General features: G+C 54.8%; 1 protein-coding gene across 3 annotated transcripts in view; it reads right to left on the bottom strand.

Moving 5' to 3' along the window:
* Window positions 1-21,285, bottom strand: part of RGS3 (regulator of G protein signaling 3) — an 82,359-nt gene extending 61,074 nt beyond the window's left edge. For 2 of the 3 annotated variants that reach the window (XM_050907928.1, XM_050907929.1), the window contains exons 1-3: window positions 3,546-3,599; window positions 1,066-1,147; window positions 224-329 (exon numbers count right to left, since the gene is read on the bottom strand). In XM_050907928.1, coding sequence (XP_050763885.1) covers window positions 224-329; window positions 1,066-1,147; window positions 3,546-3,599 — 242 coding nt within the window. Of the gene's footprint in view, window positions 1-223; window positions 330-1,065; window positions 1,148-3,545; window positions 3,600-5,340; window positions 5,409-6,093; window positions 6,185-7,929; window positions 7,991-8,787; window positions 8,857-9,756; window positions 9,852-10,548; window positions 10,608-13,271; window positions 13,323-21,200 lie in introns of those variants that run through there. The other variant, XM_050907926.1, reaches the window with a different exon arrangement.
* Between the last annotated feature and the right edge of the window lie 2,973 nt (window positions 21,286-24,258).

The following is a 24,258-nucleotide window of genomic DNA, read 5'->3' on the forward strand; positions in this document are numbered from 1 at the left end:
GAGCCCTGCAGTCCTTCCTCCCTCTAATGCCTCTGCCCCTGTCCTGCCCTCCCCAGCCCCTGCATCTTTTCTTCTTCCACTCCAGAGAGTCCTTTCCCAGTCTCCCGCATCCCTCAAAGCCTTCCCCTTCCTGTAGCCACTCAAAGCTCCTGCTCCCCTGCTCTGGGCTCCCTCAAACCATCTCTCCCAGAGCCCTGCACTGATGCTTTGGGTGAATACTCACCGGATTTCGTGTGCCAGCTCAACGCATTTCCAGTGCTCCACGGGCTGCTCGTTCAGCTGCAGCACCGTGTCGAGCTGCTGCAGACCGGCCTTTTCTGCTGGGCCACCTACGGAGAGAAGAGACAAATGCCAGTCACCTGCTGGACAGAGAGCTGAGAGTATAAGGGGGAGGAGAAGCCCTGGGACTGATGGACACCCAAATAGCACAGCTTCACAGGTTGCACCACTCACTCCTCCAAACCCAATCTGTTTCCCCTAGTATCCACACCTGAAAATGAAGTGGGGCTAGCTGAGCCTGGAGCTTCACCTTCCAACGTGCACGCACACGCACACAGAGCGCCTGGGACAAAGTCATAAATGCTCTCTCAGAGCTATTGCATGAACTTCTCGTGCTTCCTGGTGTGCGGCGGGGAGCACCAGGGCACAACAGAGACACCAAGTCCATCCCGCAGGTCCACACCAAGAGGATCTAGTCAGGCAACCGAGGGCTCCGTGATCCTGCTCCCCTCTGTGCCCCTGTCTGACACCCCCTCCCTGGATGCTTTCCATAGGTCTCCCAACCTATGGACAGCTGGGATTGGACAGTTCTGGACAGCTCTCAGGTTGGAGAGGGAAGGGAACAAAATCTCTGCAAATTACTGCAACACGCTGCCAAAATAGTGACACAGCGCTAACCCAGTGGCCTCTGACCTCATTAGAGGCAACAGAGAATTCATTAAGTGAAGTTTCTTGGAGGTAACCAGAGTCCTGGGAGCTTCTGAATCACAACGTGCTCTGGAAAGCAAAAAAGGAGCAGAGGCATTCATTCAAATCAAGAGGGATAAAAATGATCTGATCTCTTACCGGAGTCCACTGCCTGCACACGGACTGGGGAGTCGCAGCAGATTGTGAAGCCAAACCCATCGCTTCCTCGAGGGATCGTAATCTGAAGAGAGACACCACAGTCACCCTGTAAGGGGGAAAGCAGCCGCTGCTTGTGATCAGCGAGCATCCCCCCTTTCACCCACACACTGCCCCACAGCCTTTGGAAATGCAGACACACGGCATTTCTAGAAGTGGTCACAGAGCCCAAAGGAACCGTCACGGTGAACGCTGTCACTCTGTGAACCCCACGGACAGCGGGTCTCTCCCCTGCTGCAGCCAAAGGGGGGTGGAAAGGGTGCTAAAAAGCAATGCAAAATCGAGCCGAGGATCAACAGAGAGGAACACCGCAGTGTTTATTGAGCATACACAAGTCTCCACTCGCGACTCTTCCAAGTGCAAGGAAAGGTCTGATAAGCCATTAGAAAGGAAAACCTGGCAGTCTGGCTCTCATACAGATTTCTAACACGGCTTCTTTAAGCAAGTCACTTAAACATTTCATTTCCAGTTGGGTAATACAGAAATAGCAGCACTCCTCTGCTCCAGAGGAAGCTGCGAGGATCGGCACACTCCTGTCTGCAAGGCATCTGTGCTGGAACGGGCTCTGTATGCATCACCCCATTAGCTGGGGTGAGTATGTTTTCTCTCGCTGAGTCCGGAGAGGATGGATGCTGTGTTGGTTTAGGCTCATCTCTCCTCCTGATTCAAGAAGCATTGAGCTTATTAATAAAATGATATTTATTTTTTGATGTTGGCTTCCAGCAGCAGCTCAGCATGACAGTTCCTGTAAATACCTGATTATCCCCCAAGACATTTGTCAAGATCCTTGTTTTACTGACAGAGAAAAGAAAAGAAAAAAATCCAACATTTGACCTGTATTATTTTGAGAACAAACAGTCAGAGAGAAGACGAGGAATTCAGCAGAAGCTGCCAAGGAGGGGAACTGGTTCCTCGCTCCTTTACCATGGGAGGGGAAACGCAGCGAGCTTTTATTTCTCTGCACCTTGTCCCTTCTTGATTGCTCAGCATAAGATCAGGCTTCAAAAGAGAAACTGTCTTTCCCTGGCAGGATCAAAAAGTAGGTCCAGTGCCACTACGCTGAGTATTTTTCTCTCTGGAGTTTGTTGGATCCTCAAACAGGAGAGGAGGCTGCTTGAGGCTCTGCACCTTCGAACCAACGTCACATTTCAAATGTAAAGCACGGGGGATCCGAGTCCTGCAGAATTGTTACCATCGGCACCTCAGGAGCCAGCCCAGCATCTCTCCCACCATGGAGACTCCACGGTCACTTCCCAGCCCAAAGCTTCCCCCGCGCCGAGAGGTCTCCCACTCCTTCTCCCTGAGCTGGCTGGCTCTTGTCCACTGCCAATGGAGACACCTTCCCTGTGCCACTAAATAGCAGCTTCTCACTGCTGACAGTTCGCTTTCCTCAGCTCCCACCATCGTGGCCACTACAGGGAGCTGAACGTCCGTTTTTGCCGCTGTGCACAGAACTAAGAAATATGAGCATCTGACATAAGCTGGAAGGTGGGTGGCAAGATGGTGAGAGACTCCAGCACCACGGAGGCTCACTGCACCGATAACTTTGTCAAAAAATGCAGAAGAAATTGTCAAAATAGAGAATTGAGGAGGTCTAAGACACGAATCACAGTCAGTTGTCATTAACAGAAAGCAGAGCAGCATTCCTGCATGAGACAGTCACTATAGTCCTGACAAGAAGTGGGCATTTTTAGTTAAGCTGGTTCCTTGTGCAATTCCCAACACACACTGTCCCCCACCACAGCTTTAGCCTGACGTGAAAGATTAGCACAGGAGGGCAGAGAAAAGCTGACCGTAAGCCGGGAGCCCCAATCCAGACCATGGGGGGAAAATTACGTTCAAAAGTGCAGGAGACTGGGACCTGCGCAAGCAAAACCAGCACCCAGCGTCGCACACCGAGAGGGTCCAAGAGAACTTGCACCAGCTTTTACAGAGCACAGCAATCTACTTCTCATAAAGCAAGTCGCCGTTGGTTGTAACCAGCTTCGAGCAACACTTGATTCCCAAATACATTCACATTAAAACAATTTTGAAAAGAGATAGCAGCAGCCTGGCAGAGACTTAGCTGCCTGCTGTGCCTGCCTCTCCTCTAATGAGTGGTAAATTGAGACAACACCTCACAGCTTAGCGCTTTCATCATCAGCATGCTACTCTCCAGTTACACAGTAAATGCTCCCCCCTATCCCCATTTACACGCTGCAGCAATGGGCAGAGATCAGCTAGAGACGCCTACCTGAAGATGCTTTCCTTACATTCCCAATATTACTATTTACTAATGATAGCAAATCAAGACCCTAGGAACAGTACACACAGAGCCCAGAAATGGTAAGAAAGCCCACTAACACTCATAAACTTAACCGAGACTTGCAGCGACGCGCGCACACATGCTGGCACACGGATTTTTTTCCACGGGAGATACAGACCTGTCTGTATCTCCGCTCCGAGCACACCTTGCAGAGTCCATTGAAGCGGTTCATGGCTGGAAAACCCTAAACTCGCCGTTAGCCCATGAAAATCCCGTCCCCTGAAGCAGCCGTAATCCCGATCTCCTTGTATCACACAAGTATGGAACAAAACCACAGTCAAACTGGCATGACCGCCCATGGGAACCCAGCTCCAGAGAAGAATGGCAGGAAGCCACCTTTCACCTCCCCAGCCCCTGTCTGTGCTGTATGCCGCTTTACGATAAGCCAGAGGGCTTCCTGAAAACCCTAACTGACAAGGAAGAGAGAGAGTTTTATATTAAAATTCCTGTCAACTATTTAGTATTCCCTAGTCCCTGCTCTGTTGATGTGGCTTTTGTTCCCGCGGCATTCTTCAGCCGCACGGAGCACTTTGTTATTGCAATGTTCTCACAAACACTTTGAGGATGTTTAAGCGGCGTTTCACAGGCACCGGCTGTGTGAGCTTCACTTCATTAAAAAGACGGCTTGCACTCATTACGCTCATAAAGGATAAGACAGTTTTTAAAAAAAAAAAAAAAAGAAAAAAAGAAAAAGCAGAGTTTGTTTTTGAAAGCACAGACCCAGAGGATACGCACGTCCCGATGCTTTGTGCTCACAGAGTCACGGAGAGGGAAGCAGAGAGGTCAACTGAATTGCACCCATGGTGTAATTTTGGAATTAAAGACAAAGGGAAACTCTTAACCCAGCCAGCAGCAGGGCGCAACACAGGACTCGGCGAGTCTGCACCGTGCAGCCTCAACCGCCAGCGTTGCGGCACAACCCCTTGGAGACAGGGTTGCAAAATGGAGAAGAAAGCACCTTCCACACTCCTACACAGGGATGGAAAAAGAGACGAAAGGCTCCAGGGAACCCAAACCCCGGGCTCCCTTGCACAGCAGCTGGGGCGGCAGGGCCAGGGGAGGCTGGGGAGGGAGCGCGAGGAGCCCCAGCGCTCCCAGGGGACCCGGCAGCGTGGTGGGGCTGTCGGAGGTGCTGCCCGGGGCTGCTCCGGGCACATTGTCCCAGGCTGCCACAGCGCCAGGCTGGAGCTGGAAGGAGGATCGGTCTTCCTTCCCAGCCACCATCTTTCAAGTCAGTGGCGACTGCCGGAGAGGAAGGGAGGAGAGGGGCGCTGGCTTTGTTTGTCTTGCTCAATCCTATGCTTTAAAACAAATAACTGAAAATGCAGCTGAGGGAAGCAGCAAAGCGGAATTCGGCACAGATAAATCACGGGGCCGGCTGAGCCCAATTTCCGATGCGAGCCATGTGTTTGTGTTCCCATTTCCCATCCTTTCCTTTCCTATAAATCACCGAGGCTCCACCATGGGCCTTTCCCTTCCCAGAGCAAATGGTCCTGAAAGGAGGAGGGGAGCAGACGCACCCGTCCACGGAGACACAGAGCCGGCCAGGGACTGATGCTGTGTGGCAGGCAGCCGGCCAGCCCCATCCCCATCGTTCCCAGTCCCCACCCAGTCAATGGCTGGTGCTTTGTCTCTGTAGCAATATACTGGAAAAACAGGAGGTCCCTGTATGGCAATGGGGAGCGAGTGTGGGGTTACTACCCACATCACCCATCTCCACCAACTGGTGCTTGATTGGGATAACTCATTGCCTATGAAAGCCATGGTGTCGACAGGGAGACTGACAGAGCTCCCACCTCAGCATCACCCTCCCTAACACTGTCCCTCGGCTCGTTTGAAACCCCTCTGCTGCCAGCCAGCTCCCGACCCCACGTCTTCGCACCCCTGGTGGGTCATAGCCCTGTCATACCTACCTTCAGCTGCGTCATGGTCACAGCATCCTGGCTTTCCTGCGCGGCACTCTGACTTCCCAGCATTGGCTCTAAAAAAAAAAAAAAAAGGGAAAGGCCCTATCAGCCCGACAGCACACATCTCCTGACAATCCCTTTGCTTCCACACTGCATCTACACACTATATATAAGATCTTTACATGTCATGGGCACATCTCCTCCAGGCTGGGGCAGACCTGCATGGCAGCAGCTGCGGGGTGGTTGCACATCTGGGACAGGCACTGCTGTCTCACCCTGCTCTGTGCCAGCCTGTCCTCCTCCACACGCCCTGGCAGCACAGCAAGACCAAGGCAGGAGAAAAAGCTCCCCATCGTCCTGCACAGACCCCAGGAGCCAAACAGAGTCCCACCATGGGATTCAACCCCAAGTCTAAGAGGCAGGAATCAGCACGATGAAAGACCAAGCAAGAGGGAGAGACGTGGCTGCAATGTTGGGGTCCCCACAGAGCCCCGGACAGCCACAGGTAAATAGGAGCGAGGGTTGAAGGGGAGAGCTCAGTGCCTGTGCAGGGCCTGCTGAACCGGCCAGGATCTCCCCCACGCCAGTCTTTTGGGATCCCGGTGCCCACTGAGCATCACAGGGCTGAGAAGTGCTCATGGCGGCATAGGTGCCATGGGGCTGGGGGCTGCTCCGTGCCAGCACAGGGACGGACACGAGGCTGACTCCTTTTCCAAACCTTGCCAACACTCCCTGGGACATCCCAGTGGGGAGACGCACCTCTGCTCTGCTTCAGCCACCGCGCAGCCACCTTCAGGTGCTTGGTCCTGCCCAGGTCCTCCCCGAGGAGATAGTACCAGCCGCTGATCTCCTGGGTGGGAGGAAAGAAGCTGTCGATGCAGAGGCAGATACCCACCCCAGTTTAACTCAGTCTGGTTGCCCATAGTCCCAGAGGGGTCCCGTTGCAGGAGCTGCCCCAGGCCAGTACACAGAGGCTGCCCAGACTTGCTCACACACAGAGGCACAGCCTGGAGTCCTTCTCTTAGGATACAGCAACAGCTAAAATTCGATCCCCCCTGCAAGGAGGGACCAAGCATCACTGAAGTAACAAGCTTCTAGGTTTTTAGAGGGAGACAAGGTGCAGAAAAACAGCCAGTCTCCGGTAAAACTGTCCATATCGTGTTTGCAGCAGCCAGCAGTCTCACAGGGAGCTCATGGCTCCAGCCTTATCGCCAGAGGAGGATGCCCAAACCAGCCTCCAGCAGTGCTGGGTGCTGCGCAGTGGGGGTCCCTTTGTCCCTGTCCCATACCCATGTGGCAAGGGCAGCCAAGAGGACAGAGCTGACCTTGGCGATCCCTTGCCTCTCTTCCAGCGAGCTGCCGCTGTCTCCCATTGCTCCCTGGGCAGCCGGCAGAAGCCAGAAGGACCAACTATCCCGGACCAAGCCCAGGAGTCAGATGGGGTTGCAGGAACCACGCTCCCAGAGGCCAGAGGAAGGGGCCCATTTTAAAATGAGCGTTTTGAATCCACAGCGAGGAAACTGAGGAAAGGGTGGGATATCCAGCAGCATCAGGCAGCACCCAGGAGACAGGGCCAGCTCATCTCAGGCCCTGCTGAGGTCCCAGGAAGACCACATGCCCCCAGCATCCTCCTCCCATCCCTGTGAGAGTAGGGTGCTGTGCGTGGGTGCTATACCCACAAATACTGCGCGCAAAGACACTTTGTGAAACTCACTGCCAAAATCTCAGAAGGAAGGGACATCTCTGGGGAGGCCAAATATGACCAGAGCAGAGGCCCCGAGGACATGACCAGGGCTGTCCAGGGATGAAATCCCTAACCACTGGCAGCTAGGATGAAACATTTCCATGTTTTAGTGGGTCGGCGGGAGTCATTTGCAGCAGTAGCCTTGCAGGCTTTTTTAGGAAGGCAAACCCAGTTGATGTGAAAGCTGTATTACCAAGTAGCAGCCAGGCTGGGGCAGCAGTACTGTGACCAAATCCGCAGCACTGGGGACATGGATTCTGGCACAGAGACAGCCTGGCAGCACCGCTGCCTCCAGGAACAGCCCGAGACCTCTGCATTTGCCCTCTGCCCACCACCACCTCAGCTGGTGAAGTCCCGGCTGCTGAGCGCAGGGAATCAGGCAGGCTCCTCCTCGGAGGAGTGCGTCCCCACCATCGCACCCGCTCGGCCACCACCCAGCAACCACGTGTCAGATGTGACACGTGCCAGGCTGAGCGAGGCTGGCCCCATCTCCTGTCCCGCAGGCAGCCCTGCGGCAAGCAGGGCAGGCAGCACTCGCTGGGGCCACCTCTCTGCACCCCCAATTGCTGCTATTCTCTTTGTGTGGCTGCAGAAGGGAGTGACGGTCCTTTGTCCTAGGATCCCTCCTCTAACAGCCTCCCCGTCCCTTCCTCTAGCAGTCACACCAACGTCAGTCTCACAGTGGCCATCCATACTGGGAATGGGACCAGGGAACTCCCTGGGCACCTTCAGAGCATCTTTGTCCCACGGTGGGAGAAGCCTGCTCCTGCCCCACGGGTGCACTACATCCACCCACCGACCTGAGAGAGCCAGGCCCCAGTCCCACGCGCTGTGCTCCGGCATGCAGGTACCTTGTCCAGGGTCAGGAGGGACTTCACGCCAAAGCTCATGCAGCCGATCAGTTTGCTCTGTCTGCAGGAGAGCCGGAGACTGTCAGCACACACTTGTTGAAAACTCCCCAGGGATCAGCTCCCCACATGCACCCCTTTGTAGGGACCCCCGCAAACATCCCTGCCCATGCCGGGAGCCAGGCAATGCCCAGGACGTGCCTCCCTCTCCATGCTTTGAGCAAGCATGGTGTAACCACACGGCTCAGCTGCAGCAGGGGCAAGGAGGAGCTGGGCTGAAGCATCCTGGTCACCTCCAGCCTACCTGATGCTAGCAGGAGCTTGGCCAAGGAGACAGATGCCACTTGCCTGAGCAGGCAGCACAGCCTGCGAGGTGCCAGACCCCTTGCTGCTGGGCTTTCCTCCTCACTGCGTTGCCCTCAGAGCTAGGGAAGGTCCCCAGCCCAGAGCCCGGCTCCAGCCCCACTTGGCTTTAGCCAGCAGTGCAGGTGTGAGTGGCTGCAGGAGTTTTAAACGCTGGTCCGGCTGATGGCTACGAAGCAGCAGCAATGCCAACAAGAGAGCGGCAAGGGCTGGATTTCCTCTCTGCCAGCCTGCACATGGGTGGTGCTCACCAGCGCGGGCTGCCCATGGGAATGACCCTGGCCGGGGCACCCCGCCAGCAGGTCCCAGCCCCGCTGCTCAGCTCCCCCCGCTTCGCTGACCCACAACCTTCATGCAGGGCAGCCCTGACCTCAGGGCCAGCCCTCGAAGCCCAGGGTGCTGGAGGAGCTTGCATGGGGTGGCCAGAAGAGATGGCAGGGTCACTGCCACGCAAGCCTCATTTGAAAGAGATTGTAGGGCAGGCTGGCAGCCCCTTACCTGGAATTTCTCTCTCGGTTCCAGACTGTGACCAGGAGACGCTTCTGCTCATACTCCTCTTGCACCAGGCTGTAACGAGCAGAGGGGACAGCCCGTGAGCACTGACCTTCCCCAGGAGTGCTCGGCAAGGGCCGCCCTCGCAGCCGGAGACCCCTCGCCCTCCTCAGAGCCAGGTCTTCTCCTCCATTCTCTGCACAGAGCACTGCAGCGTCACCCCAAATGGTAACCTCCTCAAATGAGCCACGGTTGCACTAATTCACTCGTTCCTGACAGACAACTGCAAAGGGATGTGACCTCTCCTGGGCAGGTGCTGGGGACACCGCTCAGGTGGTTTAAGGGGAAAAATAATCTTGCAGAAAGACACACATCCAATAACAGAGGGTAAATGCAAGGAACAAGCCACGTTTCATGCTCCAAAACAACGATCCTGTGCCAGATTAAATGCTGCATGGGGACAGAGGTCTGACACAGACTGGTTAGCCAGCAATGACAAGCTCTACCGAAACACAACGAGCCATACAGCTCCTTTCCCATGCAGAGACATGCTGTAGCTATAGGAAATCCTTTTACCTTCCTCATTAATACCAATGCCCATGCTACGGCAGGCGTAAGGTCTAGGAAATGGAGTGTGTTTGCCCAACTCCTGCCCAGCAAGAAAGTCCAACCGTGTGGGAGCGCCGCTGCCACGCAGTGTGCTGACAGCTTTGGGAGCCTCTGCAGAGCTCTGCCCAAAAGTTCAAGGCATTTCAGCTATAAAAAACAGCAGAATAATGTCTGTCACTCCTCATCTCAGCAGCAGACCTGCTCATGCATGATGCGTGTTTATTATAGATCATAATGCAAAAGCAAACACGGGGTCTTGGCTTTGAGAGGGTACCCCGGGACAGCAGCCACGTGGGTCCCCCGCTGCTCAGTGTGAACGCGGCGCTGATGGATGGGTCAGAGCTACCTCTGCCCCGTCATACTCACAAAAGAAAGTGCTCGTGGAAGACAGGATTTTTGCTGTCTGGCACAGTCTTCGTCTTTTGCCTGCATTTCCAGTCAGCATCTGGCACGATCGACATCTTTACAGAGGAAAACAAGCAGCGTGTTAGCCCTCTCAAAGCAAGCACTGGCACACAGCTGCCAGCTCTGCCGCTGCAGTGGCAGGAGACCGGCACAGCCACTTTTACGGATGGCTAAGCCTCAAAGATCCAGCTGAGCCTGTGCTAACGGGTAGTTTAGATCACCTTACCCTATGCATGTCAAGTGACTGCGTTACAGAACTCGTCAGGGCAGGGGAGGGAAGGAAAAGAGCAGAAAAATCAAGGACTGATGTACACAAATGTTGCTGGCCAGTCTCTGACTTGCAGTCCCCTTGTAGGGGAGATAATTCCTGCACTGTGCACACCGCGGTGGGAGCAGCCTGCCAAGGTGACCTCCAGGAGAGCCCGGAGCCACACTGTGCTGGCCAAACACTTATCCCCACCAGTCCTTGGGCACCCACTGGGATGCTCTTGCAAGGAATGGTGGACACAGCCCTTAGCAGGGTCCTATCCTCCGCTTTTCTGGCTTCATGCAGACACTGTGCCAACAAAACCCGTGAGCCCTCCAGCGCTGGGCAAGAGACCAGTCACCTCCCTGCATGTATTGGATGCTCGGCCAGAGCAGGACAGAGGAGGAAAGGGAAGGGACAGGCAGCCCAGAGCATGCTTGGAGGAGCCAACCACAAAATCCCAAGAAAGCATGAAGCTCCCTGAGCAATGCCCCAGGAGAACCCACCTTCACGTAGGAGTCGCAGGTCCGGTACTCCTGTCCCATCAGACCTTTTGCTTCCATAACTGGAAAGGAAACGAAACGGTCACACCCCAAAGCAGCAGGGAAGGCATCTTCCTACGCTCCAGCGCTCTGCTCCACGGGGTGCTCCTTCCTTGTGGGGCCAAACCCACCTCCTACCCCCTGTGTGCACCTCCCCAGCAGCCTGGTCTCACTGGGCACCCACAAACAGGTGAAGGATTTCATTGTATTTTTTTCTTTAATACACCCGTGCTATAAATACAAGCGTCTGTGGTGAGGTTGGCGGCAGATGCAATTCAGCATCCAGATGGCAAATTGCATTTCATTTGCCTCACTTCATACAGCTCTGGGCTCCCTTCCCTGGAGCCAAATGTATCATCAAGTTAAATATCAATGGCCACGTCCTGATGGCAGCCCCGCCGGCAGGGACTCAGCGTTGCAATGCTGCCGACAGTTGGGAATCCTGCGCTTCCCAGCCGTGTGGCTGGAGGCGATAGATGTGCAGCAGAGTCTGGATAGCCCAGGACAGGCTGTCAGAACAAGGCTAAGCTCCCTCCTAACAAGCCCAGCAAGGCAGCAGTGACTTTGCCTTTGTCAGAGACAGATATGTGCTCCTAATAAACACGCTCAGCCTGACAGAAACCCCAGTGCACAAGGAGAAAGGGGTTCTGCAAGACCCTCTGGTGCTTCACGAAGCAGTTTGCAGGTTCCCCGAGGACAGGCTGCACCAAAAGCTTCCTCCTCCAGCCAGACCTGCTTTGGATTTAAAGATGTTGGGGTGGAGAATGAAAAAGTAAGACGGAGCACCGCATCACCCAGCCTCCTCCTGCCCACACCGAGTACCCTAAGCATCCAGCATGTGCAGCAGGATGTCGGGTCCCAGACCTTCAGCCTCCTTTGCCTCTTTGCTGGACCATCTCCCTCTTCCCAGACCCTCTTTTGGAGGCACCAGTGGCTCACACCCAGCTCACACTGGGGCTGCTCCAGATGGAGGGATTTAGGGTAAAGCCTGTGCCAGACCCTCAGAACCGCACACAGCTTGAAGGCAGAGTGTGCTGGTTTTGGCTGGGATAGAGTTAATTTTCTTCATAGTAGCTGGTATGGGGCTATGTTCTGGATTTGTGCTGGAAACAGTGTTGATAACACAGGGATGTTTTTGTTATTGCTGAGCAGTGCTTACACAGAGTCAAGGCCTTTTCTGCTCCTCACCCCACCCCACCAGCGAGGAGGCTGGGGACGCACCAGAAGCTGGGAGGGGACACAGCCGGGACAGCTGACCCCAACTGACCAGAGGGATGTTCCATACCATAGGACGTCATGCTCAGCATAGAAAAAGCTGGGGGAAGAAGAAGGAAGGGGGGGAAGTTGGGAGTGATGGCGTTTGTCTTCCCAAGTCACCATTATGCGTGATGGAGCCCTGCTGTCCTGGAGATGGCTGAACACCTGCCTGCCCATGGGAAGTGGGGAATGAATTCCTTGTGATGCTTTGCTTGCGTGCGCAGCTTTTGCTTTACCTATTAAACTGTCTTTATCTCAACCCACCAGTTTTCTCACTTTTACCTTTTCGATTCTTTCCCCCATCCCACCGGGGGGGGACTGAGCCCCATCCTCTGCCCCCATTTCATTACAACCAGGCAGGGGTGGGGCTGGGCTGTAAGGTGGGATGTTGCTCAAGAGAAAGTCTTTTCTATCCCTCCTGCCCTGCTGTGCAGGTCTCTGGGATGGGGGTGCTTTCCCCCCCAAAGGGTAGCCACCCCTGAGAGCACTGGGAGTCCCAGCCCCTGTTTTCCTTTCACCCTACAGAGCCCAAATCCAGGGCAGCAAGGAGCCTGCTCTGTTCACAGGGAGGGAATTTTTACTCTGACCACTTCAAACTCTTGACTTTCTCCTTGATTCTTTAACTATTTACTTATCATGAAGCCCTGACGAGCCCCCGGTAGAAAGAGCTCTGTGCCAGGAGACCAGGACACCTACATCCTTCACTGCAGGAGCAATCCTAAGGGGCCCCCCAAGTGTCTCCAGACAGGTTTTTCCTGAAGAAAAGAGCTAGTTCCAGCACTCTCACTGGCCTTTCTAATGAACACCATTAAAGCTGCAGTGCCGCAGTTCCCTAGGAGCTGCCCCATGGCTGCAATGGAGACAGTTTCCCAGATGATGCATCACTCTCCTGCGCTGGTACCCAGCAGTGGTGGCCAAGTCTGAGTCCCCAGAGAAAGAAAACCATCTCTTGTCCCCAGTGGGACACGCCATGGCTTGAGGGACAGCAACTCCAGCCTGGACCAGGTGAAATACTTTTGTTAAAGAAACATTGCTGGTGTTAAAAAAATGCAGCATTTGGAGGCAATGGAACCATTTGGAAATCCTGGCAAATCTGGCAAATGGTTTTGGCTGATGTAGAATACATTTCAGAGGAGACAAAGCATTTCAGATTTTCTTTTCCAAATTATATTTGCCTTTTTTCTCTTCACATGGAGTTAAAGAAAAAAATTTATACAAGTGGATGCAAAACACACCATGGTCACCTGGAAATTTCAGTTTGGCCTCTAAATCAAAGAGCCCCGAGTCGTACTGCTCTACCACAGAGTTGTTCCCGACAGCTGCCACGAAGCTCCAAAGAGCTTGAAGAAAGGGCATAGAAGTGCTGTCCCCATCACTAGCGCACCATGGCTCTGGGGCCACCTCGCCACACGCCCCAGGGAGATACTCACTGTGCAGCACCAGGATCCGGCCCCGCACCTCGATGGACAGCTTCAGCTGGCCTAGAGGAAAGGAGAGGAGAGACGAAGGTGAAGGAGGCAGGGCTTGCCCACCGCCCCTGGCACTCGGCAGCACAGGGACCCCGTGGCTCTGAGGCTTGCACGGGGCCAAACCCATCCTGCTTCCCCACCCCTGGGCACGGGGGCATCGCTCAGGGAGACAAGGGGAAAGACGTGGGAGGACACATTTTCTGCTACCAAGAAAGTCATAGAATCATAGAATCGTTTAGGTTAGAAAAGACCTTTAAGATCATCGAGTCCAACTGTAAACCTAGCACTGCCAAGTCCACCACCAAACCATGTCCCTAAGCACCACATCTACACGTCTTTTCAATACCTCCAGGGATGGTGACTCAACCACTTCCCTGGGCAGCCTGTTCCAATGCTTGACAACCCTTTTGGTGAATAAATTTTTCCCAATATCCAATCTAAACCTCCCCTGCTGCAACTTGAGGCCGTTTCCTCTTGTCCTGTCGCTTGTTACCTGGGAGAAGAGACCGACCCCCACCTCGCTACAACCTCCTTTCAGGTAGATGTAGAGAGTGATGAGGTTTCCCCTCAGCCTCCTTTTCTCCAGGCTGAAGCAACCCCAGTTCCCTCAGCCGCTCCTCCTAAGACTTGCACCCTAGGCCCTTCACCAGCTTCGTTGCCCTAGTTTGGACATGCTCCAGCACCTCAGTGTCTTTCTTGTAGTGAGGGGCCCAAACTGAACACACGATTCGAGGTGCGGCCTCACCAGTGCCGAGTACAGGGGGACAATCACTGCCCTAGTCCTGCTGGCCACACTATTGCTGATACAAGCCAGGATGCTATTGGCCGCCTTGGCCACCTGGGCACACTGCCGGCTCATATTCAGCCGCCTGTGGACCAACATCCCCAGGTCCTTTTCGACTGGGCAGCTTTCCAGCCACTCTTCCCCAAGCCTGTAGCATTGCATGGGGTTGTTGTGACTCAAATGCAGGACCCAGCACTGAGCCTTGTTGAACCTCATACAATTGGCCTCGGCCCATCGCTCCAGCCTGTCCAGATGCCTCTGTAGAGCCTTCCTACCCTCAAGCAGATCAACACTGCCGCCCAACTTGGTGTCGTCTGCAAACTTACTGAGGGTGCACTCCATCCCCTCCTCCAGATCATTGATAAAGATATTAAACAGAACTGGCCCCAATACCGAGCCCTGGGGAACACCATTTGTGACCGGCCGCCAACTGGATTTAACTCCATTCACCACAACTCTTTGGGTTTGGCCATCCAGCCAGTCTTTTTACCCAGCAAAGAGTACACCCGTCCCAGCCACGAGCAGCCAGTTTCTCCAGGAGAATGCTGTGGGAAACAGTGTCAAAGGCTTTACTAAACTCCAAGCATCCCATCACCCACAAGTCCTTCTCTGTTCACAAACAACAGGTCCAGCGGGGTGCCTTCCCCAGCTGGCTCCCTCACCAGCTATGTCAGGAAGGGCTCTTCCACACACTCCAGGAACCTCCGAGACTGCTCTCGCTGTATTGTATTTCCAGCAGACATCTGCTAAGTTGAAGTCCACCACGAGAACAAGGGCTAGCGATTGTGAGACTTCTCCCAGCTGCTTATAGAATATTTTGTCTGCCTCCTCATCCTGGTTGGGTGGTCTATAACAGACTCCCACCATGATATCTGCCTTGTTGGCCTTCCCCCTGATTCTTACCCATAAACACTCAACCTATCATCACCATCATTAAGCTCTAGGCAATCAAAACACTCCCTGACATACAGGGCTACCCCACCGCCTCTCCTTCCTTGCCTATCCCTTCTGAAGAGTTTATAGCCATCCATTGCAGCACGCCAGTTGTGTGAGTCATCCCACCATGTTTCCATGATGGCAACTATGTCATAGTTTTCCTGCTGCACAATGGCTTCCAGCTCCTCCTGTATGTGGCCCATGCACGTGTGCCCCATGTCTTACGGCTCCAGATGCAAAAACATTCCATGAAAACCGGAAAACTGTTTTCTTAGCACACAGTAAACTCTGATGGCAGGAGGCACAAGCCCATGGCAGAGGGGAACCGGGAGCACCAAGATGAAACAGTCGCTGTGGGATGAATTAGCCCTTGTTTAACAGAGGGATGCAGTGTGCTCAAATCCTCCCCCCAGCCCAGATTCAACTTCCCCTTTGCCTCTCCCCTGAGCTTCTGTGGGGGCAAGGGGCTGTCACCCCTGCAGAAGGTGACAGCGGGCCAAGCTGCAGATGGCCTGGACGAATGCCAAGGACAACCAGTGCCTTTGGTGACAGGAACATGCCGGCGCAGGGTCAGCCAAGGCTGGCCCCACTGGGGGAGCCTGGGCCGTGGCACTAACCCGCTTTCGTCCATCCACTGCTGCAGGACCTCACTCCACGCACGCCTCCTCCCTGCTTGCCCTACTGCATGCCTCATCTGTCCAGGGTGGTTTGGGGGAAACAGGAAAGCTTTAAAAACCCCTTTGCTGACTGTCACGTCCAGCAACAGTTTGTTATGACCGGCACTATCGAGCAGAGAAGACGCAGTGACAAGGACTAATGCAGCACTGTTCGCAGCACAAACCCAGCCCCCAGGAATCGAAGCACGGCAAGAGCACCCACATTGCAGCCTCCATGCATTTCCTGGGGATCCCATACAGTATGGGATAGTGAGCAGACAGATAATCTCCTAAAACCAGGAGTCAATACTTGCTTTAATCTAGGATTAGACAAGAATGGTTTCAGTCGTGTTTTGACACTGAACAACTGTCAGGTGGCCAACGAGGCCAGGAGCAGCCAACCCCCAGGGAAGAGCAATGCTCCACCATCCTGCAATCCCTCTGCCACAGAGCCCAGGGAGGGCTCGGACCAAGCAGGACCCCTGGCTCCCAGTGACACAGAACCTCTGGGGAAGTGCCTGGCTCCTTGCACAACAGCACTGAGAGCTTTTGAATGAGGAGGTGGTGGTAGGGGAGAGCTTTGAGGAGCTACATGAAAGAAATATGACTTTGGAGCAGGTCTGGATGGAGATCCCCCTTGCCCCCGATGCACTGGCTTACCCACAGCCATCCACCAAGCTGGGAAGCAGGGTCTGCCTGGGGTGCCCGGCTCCCGGCTGCCAGGCCTTGCAGGGGACCTGCTGCCCATCATCATCGTGAGCAGAGCAAGGAGCACACTCAAGAGATCAAAGGCAAGATGGTTCCAACAGTCATTAATAGGCCAAAAGAGCAGATCTTAATGAGAGCACAGGGGCGTCCACTTCTGCCCCTCAACAATGCAGAGAATAACATAGAAGAGAAAGAGAGCTCAAAGCGCGAAGATCTGGTGCCTGGAGCGAGTGACAGGATCTTTCTTGGAGCAGGAGATTGATCTGACTTGTTACAGGAGGACCCAGGACCTAACCCACTCCACAGGCAGCCGTTAAGGAGGAGACTTCTCCCCACATGGACTGGAAGAGCACGGCACAGCAGCAAGAGCTTACCGTGGGACTCAGCAGTCCCTCATGGGTGCTGCAGAGCCCACCTGTACAAGATGGCAGCCCAGCGGGCGACATTTCTATCCATCAGTGCCTTTTAAGCTACCTAAGGTAAGAGGGGAAGGGAGGACTTGGAGCAGAGAGAGGAGGTGGGAGGGATGGAGCCAGGGAAGTGTCAGACCAGGGTCCCACAGGGAACAGACCAGAGTAACTCAGCTCAGCCTGAGCATCTTCCTGAGGAATTGCTCTCAGTGTGGACTACGCGGGCAGATCCAACCTCTGTGCTCACGAGCTTGTCTACTTGGGACAGGATCAGCTGAAACCCAAGTACAAAGGCCAGGGGCACTCAGGCAGGCCTCTGAATCCAGAAACCCCTCTGCAGAGGCGCAAGGACAAGATGGGATTATTTCTAAAGAAAGAACGAAGGAAGGAGCATCCGAAACACGCCTTTGGCTGGCGACAGGCAAAGTCACCACCTGCAAAGGCAGCGTCCACAACTCCAGAAGAATACACTGCTTACAGCCACTCTGAAGCAGAGCTGAGAATAAAATCCAGCTCTTACACAGCTCCAAATCCAACCTGCAGTTCCCACTGCCTTTCGAAATGCCCATGCCAGATACCTAAGCTCCCACCTCTTATCTGGAGCTGCAATTTGTGATTTTCAGCACTGCCTGGACCTGTCTGCCAGCAACTGATTCCCAGCATTGAAAACCCAGCCAGCCATAGACCCTGCGCAGGAAGCCAGCGCCGGGGAGAGCCACACGTGTAAACCCCTGCTGAGCAAGGGCACGGGTCCAGGGCGGCAGCCCTGCTCTGCCAGCTTACTTACAGTTATACACTCGTTTTCCCATGCACTAGTGACTCTGCATCAGCCCTAAAATCTATCCACAACACTCAGACTGGCACGAAGACTCAGCCGATGGCATTTGTCAGGGTCTGGGTGAAACGCTGCCGGGGTGCAGAGCGGGCTGCCAGCCCCCGGCTCGCTGGCCCCGCTTGGGCACAGAGGGCTCTGCCCCTCTGAACACCTTCCCACAGGGGTTCCCTGGGAGCTGCCGCCTGCCAGCCTGGATAGGATGTGCAGATTTTAAGGGTGATGCAGGGTCTGAAATCTGTGTAATTCTTCTGGATCAACCCAAAACTAAACATTTCCCAATGCTCCTGGAGAATCAAAAGATCGAAAGCATCATTAGCACAACATACCATTTAGTCCAAAGCAAAATATCCCATTTTCACTTGTTTTCCAGCTTACAAAACAACAAACAAAATAAAGTTGTAAACATCATTTACAGACATCTAAACATCTTTCAAATTAAAAACCAACACTTCATTTTGCAAAAGACACACCCAAGGGCTTAGGCTTGCTCGGGTGGGGGTATCTTATGGGACTGTTTAACCTGAAACAATTCAGAGAACTTATTTTTTCACTCAAAAAACCAGAAATTTTTCAAATCTCTTCAGCTCACGTGTGTGTCCATGTGTGCATCTGCATGTTGGAGAGCACATGTGTGTGCACATGTGGAAATGCATGTCTTTATGTGCACTTATACATGTGCAAGTGAGAGCAAGGTGAGAAAGTAAAGACAAGAGCCAGGTGGGGTAAATCAGGACAGCTCTGTTGACGCTAATACTGATTTACAACAGTGAGAATATTGTCCCCCAGTTTCATCATGCCACCCCAGCCTTTTGGACCAAGACTTTAACCCTTCTGCTATCTCCAGATCTCTGACGCTGTGGGAACCCTCTCGTTGTTCCGCTATTAGCATGTAACAACCGTTACAACACGAAAGCAAAATGCCCCCGTCTAACCAAGCATGACGAAGAGTGAGCCCAGTAATGAATGGGCCCTGGGGAGAAGAAAGGAAGCTTTTGTGCTGGGTAATTCTGGGGGGGAGGAAGCTCTACGCCCAGCCCTGGCCGGGGACGGCTGGGGCTGCTCAGCTCCTGGGGTAGCATGTGGGGCCAAGGCTTCTGCACAATGAGGGATCGGCTCAGACGGGACCGCGGCCTCGTGCATCGTGCGCATTACTGCTGCTTCTGGTGCAGGGACAGTGCCCGTGGCCCCAGTGTCGCAGGCTACACCACCACCAAAGAGAGGGGAGCAGGGAGAAAATGGGCAGTTTTGCCTTGTTCAGCAGTACCACAAATTGGCCCCAGTAGAAAGGATTTGGGAGTATCGGTGGGAAAGGTCCTCTCCTTCTCATCAGGAACAGATGACGTTTCCTCTTAATGCATTTGCTCCCAAGCATCTCCAAAGCACATGAAGGGACAAATCGCACCGCCCAGCACGCCCCAGCCAGCCTGTCTGACCCCAAAGGGGTCCCAGCCTGCTCATGTCGGGGAAGCACTCATTGGCTTTGTAGCAATTCCAGTGCTTGCATGGGGCTGGGATCAGAGAGGGAAGCTGCTGTCGGAAAGAGCCGATCCAGCCTGAGCTGGTGGGAGGGATTTGCTGTACCAACGTCTGCACTTGGACAGACTGGCTCAGTGGCAGCAGTTGCATTTTCTCAGATGCATGGAGCAGTAACCTTCCTCCAGACCTGGTGGGCAGAAACACAACCCCTATCAAGGCAAGTTCTTGGGCTGCATTCCCACCTCGCTCCAAGAGCAGAGGGTCAGAGAAACATTATCCCCCCGGTTTATCTCTTTTGATACATCCCTAACATGAACTAAGGGAAACAGCTTCAGCAGAGAGGCCCTGACACAGCTTGTCCAGGTCACCTGTGTTCAATAAAGGTTAATATAAATGAAAATAGGTGCAGAGAAAGGCCAGAGGGAGACAAAAGAGCAGACAGCTCGTCTCACAACAGGACCCACACGCAGCTCCTGAGTGCACACCCCATCACAGAGAGCAAGGCTCAGGGTTGCAGTGGAGAGGGCACCCAGGTCCCGTCCATCTGGACTCCACAGGGCCAGGAGAGGCAATTCAAGCTGATGAACAAAGCTGGCACAAGGAGAACAGGGAAAAAACGGGTATGAACAAGCACAAGATGGTAATCAAACAGGTTCCCACCCATGAGAGAAGTTTGCCAGGCTAAGGGAGGGGACACGTGAATGTTGTCCTTTGGGAGCAGACCCAGCAGGCAAGAAAATCTGCTCCTTACTAATGATCTCTCACAAATAGAAAATTGGGGTTTCTGCTCCTTAAACGCTTTTCTGTTTTATTGTAGGAAAAATGCAGGTTTTGCCCTGGCTGGGACAGCCAAGAACCATCAGTGCACACACCAGGGGGGATTCTTACCAGAGGAAAGCAGTGTCAGATAACTGCCTGGGCAGGAGATCCCCATGGGCACAAGGCAGAGCACCCCGAGATCACCATCTACAACCTCGGCCCTGGCACCAGCCCTTTTGAAGACCCTCTCCGTGGTCACCCACATGGAGAGGGTAGTGCTGGCCCTGTCCTGCCACTGCTCTCCTGCTCAGAGCACGCAACGTCACGTCTTGCCAGCGACGGTCAGCCCGTGAAGGGAACTGCGGCTGCAGAGATGATGCTTGGCCCAGACTTGGTTACAGAGCCAAGAGGCACCACAAAACTCACATTATTCGGCATGCATAAGTCCTACAGACAAAGACAGGAGGATTTCAGCTTCCAGGCTGGCCTCAGCAGTTTGACGCTTACAAGCCAAAAGGGGGAAGGAGCAAGCATCCCTGGCTGCCCAGGGAAGGGACGCCCTGCTCCACTCACGTAACCCTCTCTGCTTCCCTGCAGCCTCTTTAACAGCAACATTGCATGACTGCCTGCCCTGCTCGCTAAAACAAGCAGAAGCTTTGAAAGAAAACTGCTGCTTAAAAAGTGGCACCCGGGAAGGGCACCCAGCTTCCCTCTGCGTAAGAGGGCTGCTGACAAGCCATCACACACCACAAGCAACAGCCACGACGTTTGCTGCCAAATTCACCTGCTCGCAGGGTGGGTATACAGGGCTCGGAGCGGGCCAGCTCCAGCCTGCAGAGCCAAGCCACCACTGCCCCTGGGCTTCTTCAAGCCCATGCAGCAAAACTGAGGCAGCCGCAGAAAGACCCACAAGGAGCAAAGAAGGAAATTGGGATTCTGCCCTAATGGGACCCACAGCTCCAGCCAGCCCTACGCAGCAATCCCAGCTTGTGCCCATCCAGAGGGCAAAATGACCTGGGTATTCGGCATCTGGCTGACTGCTGCCGCACACCTCAGCGGCTGCAGCTTGGTTTCAGGGCGCTCCCCGGTTCGCCAGCTCAATGGAGCCATGTATTATTCCAGCTCAGCGAGGCAGAAGCGAGCAGGCTGCCGCTCAGCTTTAATGCCTTCGGAGAGCAGCTCTCCAGCCGGTTCCTACCACGCCAGGCTTTGGCCATGACCACTCTGGTCTGCGGCTCCCCATGCCGCACCAGCCAGGGCCACAGCCACATCCCCCGGGCACCACGTGCACCCCCTGCTCCCTGGAGCTGCAGGCTCAATGCTTACCGAACGTGGTGAGGTAGAAAGAAGCTCCCAGGGGGTCAGCCTGGCGGGTGCAGAGCGAGACTCTGTGGACATTGCCGGGCTCCATGGCAGGACACCTCTAATTAGCCAGTAATTGGAGCCCTCCCTGCCTAGCCCCGGAAAGCCAAGCAGCCGTTTCAGCGGGGAGTGACAGGCAGCCGTGCAGCCGGGTTTCCATGGGACACGCGTCCAACCGCCGCACGTTTGAACGCCGCGGCTCCCATTGGCCCCGCGGATTTGAACGGGGACCGCACCTGGCTGAGCAAACAGGCCCGAGCCCCGCGCCGCAGCCACGTGCAAGGATGCGGGCAGCGCTCTGCCCTCCCCTGCGGACCCGAGACCCACGCCAGCACCGTCCCACAGCCACTCTGCCGATGCGCCAGGAACGAGCTCCTGGGAAAAGCGGAAAACCTTGCAAGGTTTCCTCTCCTCCGCAGTGTGACAGGCTGTAAGTAATCCCCGTAACTGTTAGTGCCATCGGGTTTGCTAGCACATGCTCAGCTGTTTGGGGAACTGTCCCGCCGGAGCAACACGGGACAGCAGCATTCACAGCACTTTGGGGAAATTATTGCAGGCAAGGAAAGGGTGCAGGAGAATTGGTCTGTGGGGGTGAGCCAAGAAATGGAGGGATGGCAGGGCATGGGTTACCTGCTTGGCTCTCATATGACAATGAAAGAGGCACGCAGCCCCCCAGGCTCATGGGGTCACTCTGCAAGACCCCAGAGCAGCCCTTTCCATCACCTGGGAGCTGGCGATGCACCCACCAGCTCCGGACGCTGCACCAGAGCTTACTGGGAGGCACCCAGAGCTGAGCACAAGCTCTGGAGAGTGTGGAGGAATGATGGAGATGGTTTCTCTGAAAAAAAAAAACCCTCCCCAAAGGCTGGTCTGTCGCAGTACTCTCTGCTTCCCACCCATGGATCCATGCAGCCCTGCTCCCCACGGTGCAGGATCCTAGGGGGACTGATCTCCAGCAGAGTCCCCCGCAGAGTGGACCTGCTCCCACACTGTCCCATGCTGCAGGAAATGCCACGCTCAATGAGTTCGGTTCCTCATGGCACTGCTGCGAGGCTACAGGGTCCACAACAGTGTGGGGGACCTGTGGTGAGCCTGGATCAGCTTTCTGGGTGAGAGCGGCCGATTGACAGGTCCTGCCTCCCTGTGCCCAGGCAGAGGAGGGCAATGGGAGAGCTCAGCCCTGACAAGTGAAGGTCAGGAGAGACAAGGGTGCAGCCCAGCACAGGCTCTGAGCAGGCGTGCTGCCAGCGTGGATGGCTGCTGTCAGTGCTGTGCAGGCACCTCCATTTCCCAGCCCGCGTCCAGCTGAAGTAACACTAAATATATTGACCTCTCTGGGATGGAAAAGGACAAGATCTCCTGTAGAGTCCAGGGTGCTGGACACGTACCCCCCCACTCCTCCCCATGGTCGCCCCTCCACACACTCCTGGCCGGGTTGAGCCCACAGCCCCTCTCACACCCCATCACTTACCTTTTCCCTTCACTCGTGAATGGCTGATCTTCCTCCTGCTCCCCGATGGTCCCCTCTGCTTCCGCAGGGAGGATCGTACAGCCCCGTGTCGCCCCTTTGTCAGGGCTGGCAGACCCTCTAGCTCCAGCAGCCAGGGACTCTGCCCTGTCCCTGCGAGAGAAAAGAGATGAGAAAAGGACACAGCAGGACGGGAGATGGGACACAGGGGACATCACGGGCTCTGCAGTACCCTTGGTTTTACCTGCCACATGGGTATGTCTCCACCTTGCCCCAGCCTTCCCCCGAATACCACACTGCCAGGTCTCCTGCACTGAGCTTCCCCTGGCCAGCTCTGCGCAAACGTGGCACGTGCTGGCAGCGTGGCACATCTGTCCCACACCATCACCCCACTGCCCAGCCCTGCCTGTCTGCAGAAAGGAGAGGAGTGACGGTGATTCACTAGATCCAGCGTCACAGCAGAACACAGACCCATGTTCACAGGGAGTCACCCCCAGCACGCATCTCAGCTGCAGCCTTGGCCATGGCCCGTTACGTGCCACGCACCAAGTGCATCCCAGAGGCTCTGCTGGCACTGTTATATTTTATTATATTTAAAACAGATGACCAGCCCGTCAGGGCTTCATTAGTCCATAAGCAGCTCTCCAGGACACTAGAGATGCTGCCCTGCCACGGCTGGGTGTTCAGGACAGTCTTGCAAGGCTCCAGCTCAGATCCAGCTGCCAGCCCACAACCTGCTGATGTGCTCGGGCTCAGAGCAGCAGGGAGGCTCTGCACAAGGAGGAATCGGCTGGTTTCCTTGTGGCCAGGACCCTGCAGATGGCACACCAGCCCCAGTCTGCCCCTCCTCGCTCGCAGCCATCAAACCACCACCCGGGAACCTGCCACGGGATCCCATGCTGACAGAGACAAAAGTGCACAGACCCAGAAATGGGAGCCTTGATGGAGAGGTATCTCCCAGCCACAGCACAGAGCAGAGGAACCAGCATGGCCCAGTAACTCTTCAGGATCAGAAACATCTGCCCAGGCTTCTTCCACAGAGATAAGCAGTGCAGGATTAGTGCAGCATAACTGTCTTATGTTGCTCTTATGCAGACCCAGTGCAAACACAGCCCGAGCTGTGGAGTCACAGGTTAATTCCCCCACGAGGGCAGCGGGACAGAGCAGCGTCCCTCATCCCATGATGGAGCCATGCCACACACACACCCCATCCATAAAAGCAAAAGAGCCTGACCTGTGATTTTGACGCAAGACCGAGCCCTCCGGAGCCAGGATGTGCCACTCAGCCCCATGACGTGGCAGCGTGTACCAGGACCTACGGCACCTAGCACACACTGCCCAATGCCTTCAGGTACCCCAAAACATCCCCCCAGCTCCATCTTCACAGCCCCTAGCCAAAGGGTCCTGGTGCAGAGAGGCAGGCAACTTGGAAAGGCTGTTTGCTCACTAGAAAAGCTGCCTTTTCCCCCAAAGTTTGGCTTATTCTCTGGCAGGGCCACTGGCTTGATTCAGCTGAATTTACACCAGCAAAACTGCCTGAAACTGCAACAGAAG

Source organism: Gymnogyps californianus, chromosome 18, assembly GCF_018139145.2.
Source record: "Gymnogyps californianus isolate 813 chromosome 18, ASM1813914v2, whole genome shotgun sequence".
NCBI classification, from domain to species: Eukaryota; Metazoa; Chordata; class Aves; order Accipitriformes; family Cathartidae; genus Gymnogyps; species Gymnogyps californianus.